The sequence below is a fragment of the Phoca vitulina genome, unplaced genomic scaffold (genome assembly GCF_004348235.1).
Source record: "Phoca vitulina isolate PV1807 unplaced genomic scaffold, GSC_HSeal_1.0 scaffold2, whole genome shotgun sequence".
Classification (NCBI taxonomy): Eukaryota; Metazoa; Chordata; class Mammalia; order Carnivora; family Phocidae; genus Phoca; species Phoca vitulina.
This window is the reverse complement of record NW_022589705.1, coordinates 98,608,229-98,610,413: the sequence shown is the minus strand read 5'-3', so window position 1 is coordinate 98,610,413 and position 2,185 is coordinate 98,608,229. Positions and strand designations below refer to the sequence as shown.

The window sequence follows — 2,185 nt, the reverse complement described above, 5'->3', positions numbered from 1 at the left end:
TCTCCCCCGCTCCTCCCCCCCGGGACGTGGTCTGGGAGCCCCTTACCGGGGAGGAGGGGGGTGTGACCCAGGATGCTCTCCCCCCGCTCCTCCCCCCCGGGACGTGGTCTGGGAGCCCCTTACCCGAGGGGCGTGACTCAGGATACCCCGCCTCTCCCGGTGGCGTGCTCTAGGAACCCCCCCATCCACGGCAGTGATCTGGGAGCCCCCTAGTCGCGGGCGTAACCCAGGATATCCCGCCCCCACCCGGTGGCGCGGTCTGGGAACCCCCTTACCCAGGGCCGTAGTCTGGGAGACCCGTACCCCGGGGCGGCCTATGGGTGCCGACCAGAGGCCGCCCCTCGGCCCTGGGCGTACTGCGGCCACTCCTCAGCTCCCCAGAAAATGGGCGGCCGGAGCGCCAGCCTCTTCGGCGCAGTTCCCACCCGGCCTCGGCCCCTCACCTTCCGGCTCCTCATGAGTGTGAGCGGCGCGCTGCCGCCCCCAGCACCGCCCCAAATCCCCGCGACCCGGCCTAACGCTTCTTTAAGGACCTGCAAACCGGCGGCCCCCTGCCCGCGCCCCGGCGTCTGACGCCACCAGAAGCTTGGCCAATCACAGCCCGGCGTCCCCAGGCATGTGACCCAACAAAGTCGTTGATGTACGCAGAGGGCGGGGCGGCGGCCATGTTTGTGAGGGGCACCCTTCCGGCGGTCTCCGTGGCCGTCCCGTTTAAGAGGGGCGACGGCCATATTTGTGAGGGGCACCTACCGGGCTGCTTCCGTGGTCACAGCATCTAGGAGGGGCGGCGGCCATGTTTGTGAGGGGCATCTCCCCGAAGCGCCGGCCACGTGTCTGGGGGGAAGGCGGGAAGTGGTTGTTCACCAGAGGGCGGTCTCTTTAAGGCCCGCGAGGAAGATCGGTTTCTGGGCTCGGGTCCCTGGTGTGTGAGCGTCGCGACTTTTCTGTAGTGCGCTTGGCCTAGGGGCTGGAGGCGGGCGGGCGAGTCCCCGCGTGGTCCTGCTCCGAGCCGGCGGCAGGGACCCCGGCGACCGCGCCCGAGCTTGTCCCCCGGCGGGGGGGGACCGCAGCTAGCCCCTCTTCGCGCAGCGCGGACGGCCCTTCCTCCCCGGGGTTCAGCCCTTCCAGCCCCGCTCCTCCGCAGCCCCGGCCTCAGGGTGACGGGCCCGCGGCGCTGCCCGCCGCCTCCTCCGGTGTCCTGGCTCTTGGCAGCGCAGGGACCCTGCGTTAAAGCCCGTGACCGCTTCTGAGTTTCAAAAACATGAAATTCAGCCTCTAAGCACCCCAGCCCCCAGCTCTGGGGTCCAGGACATGTGCCTCGGAAGAGGCCGCGGTGGCCATCAGCCCCCCGCCGGGACTGGGGGACAGCAGCCCTGCCCCCCGGCCCCTCAGTGCCCCCACCCCCCGGGACTGGGGGACACCGGCCCTTCCCCCGCCCCCCAGTCCCCCCACCCCCGGGACTGGGGGACACCGGCCCTGCCCCCCGCCCCTGGTGTCCCTCCGGGACTGGCCTCCGGGCGGCGCGGCAGCAGCGGCCACAGGAGCGCCCGGCAGGCGGACGAGAGCGCCGTCTGTCCCCGTGTGTTTACGGGCGAGAACGTTTACATCAGGCCGTTTTGTCAGACGCGTGAGATTCTCCAGTTAAAGCGTGAAGGTTGAAAAGTGACCCGTGTTGTGCTTCGGCCTCATGTACCGCTTGAGGGTCCCTGCGGGCGCTGCCCCCCAGCGCGCGGACATTCACACTCGCCTCCGGGAGCCTTCGTGTTCTCTGCTCCGACGGAGAGGCTGCCTCGAGCCCGGCCACCCGCTGCCACCCGCTGCCACCCGCTGCCACCCGCTGCCACCCGCCCGCGCGCCGTGAGCCGTGAGCCGTGAGCGCGCCGGGGGCCTCAGCTCAGCTGCTCCCGCCTCGCACGCCCGGGGAGCCCCTTCCGCTCGCCGCACGCGGGTCGGCGGCGAGTGAAGACACACGCACGGCTGGTGCGCGCGCACGCGCACACACACGCTCACGCAACGCTCACACACACGCACACACACGCTCACGCGCGCTCACACACACTCGCACACGCTCACGCACTCACACACGCTCACATGCGCTCTCACACGCGCACACTCACGCACACGCTCACACAACGCTCACGCGCCCTCACACACTCACGTGCTCACACGCGCTCACGCAACGCGG

At 70.6% G+C, this 2,185-nt stretch overlaps 1 protein-coding gene across 1 annotated transcript in view; it reads right to left on the bottom strand.

Moving 5' to 3' along the window:
• The window catches only part of CUNH1orf174 (chromosome unknown C1orf174 homolog), an 8,499-nt gene extending 7,948 nt beyond the window's left edge, over positions 1-551 (bottom strand). The window contains exon 1 of the mRNA XM_032395059.1: positions 444-551. Coding sequence (XP_032250950.1) covers positions 444-458 — 15 coding nt within the window. The 5' untranslated portion in view covers positions 459-551. The remainder of the gene's footprint in view (positions 1-443) is intronic.
• Positions 552-2,185: the final 1,634 nt, after the last annotated feature.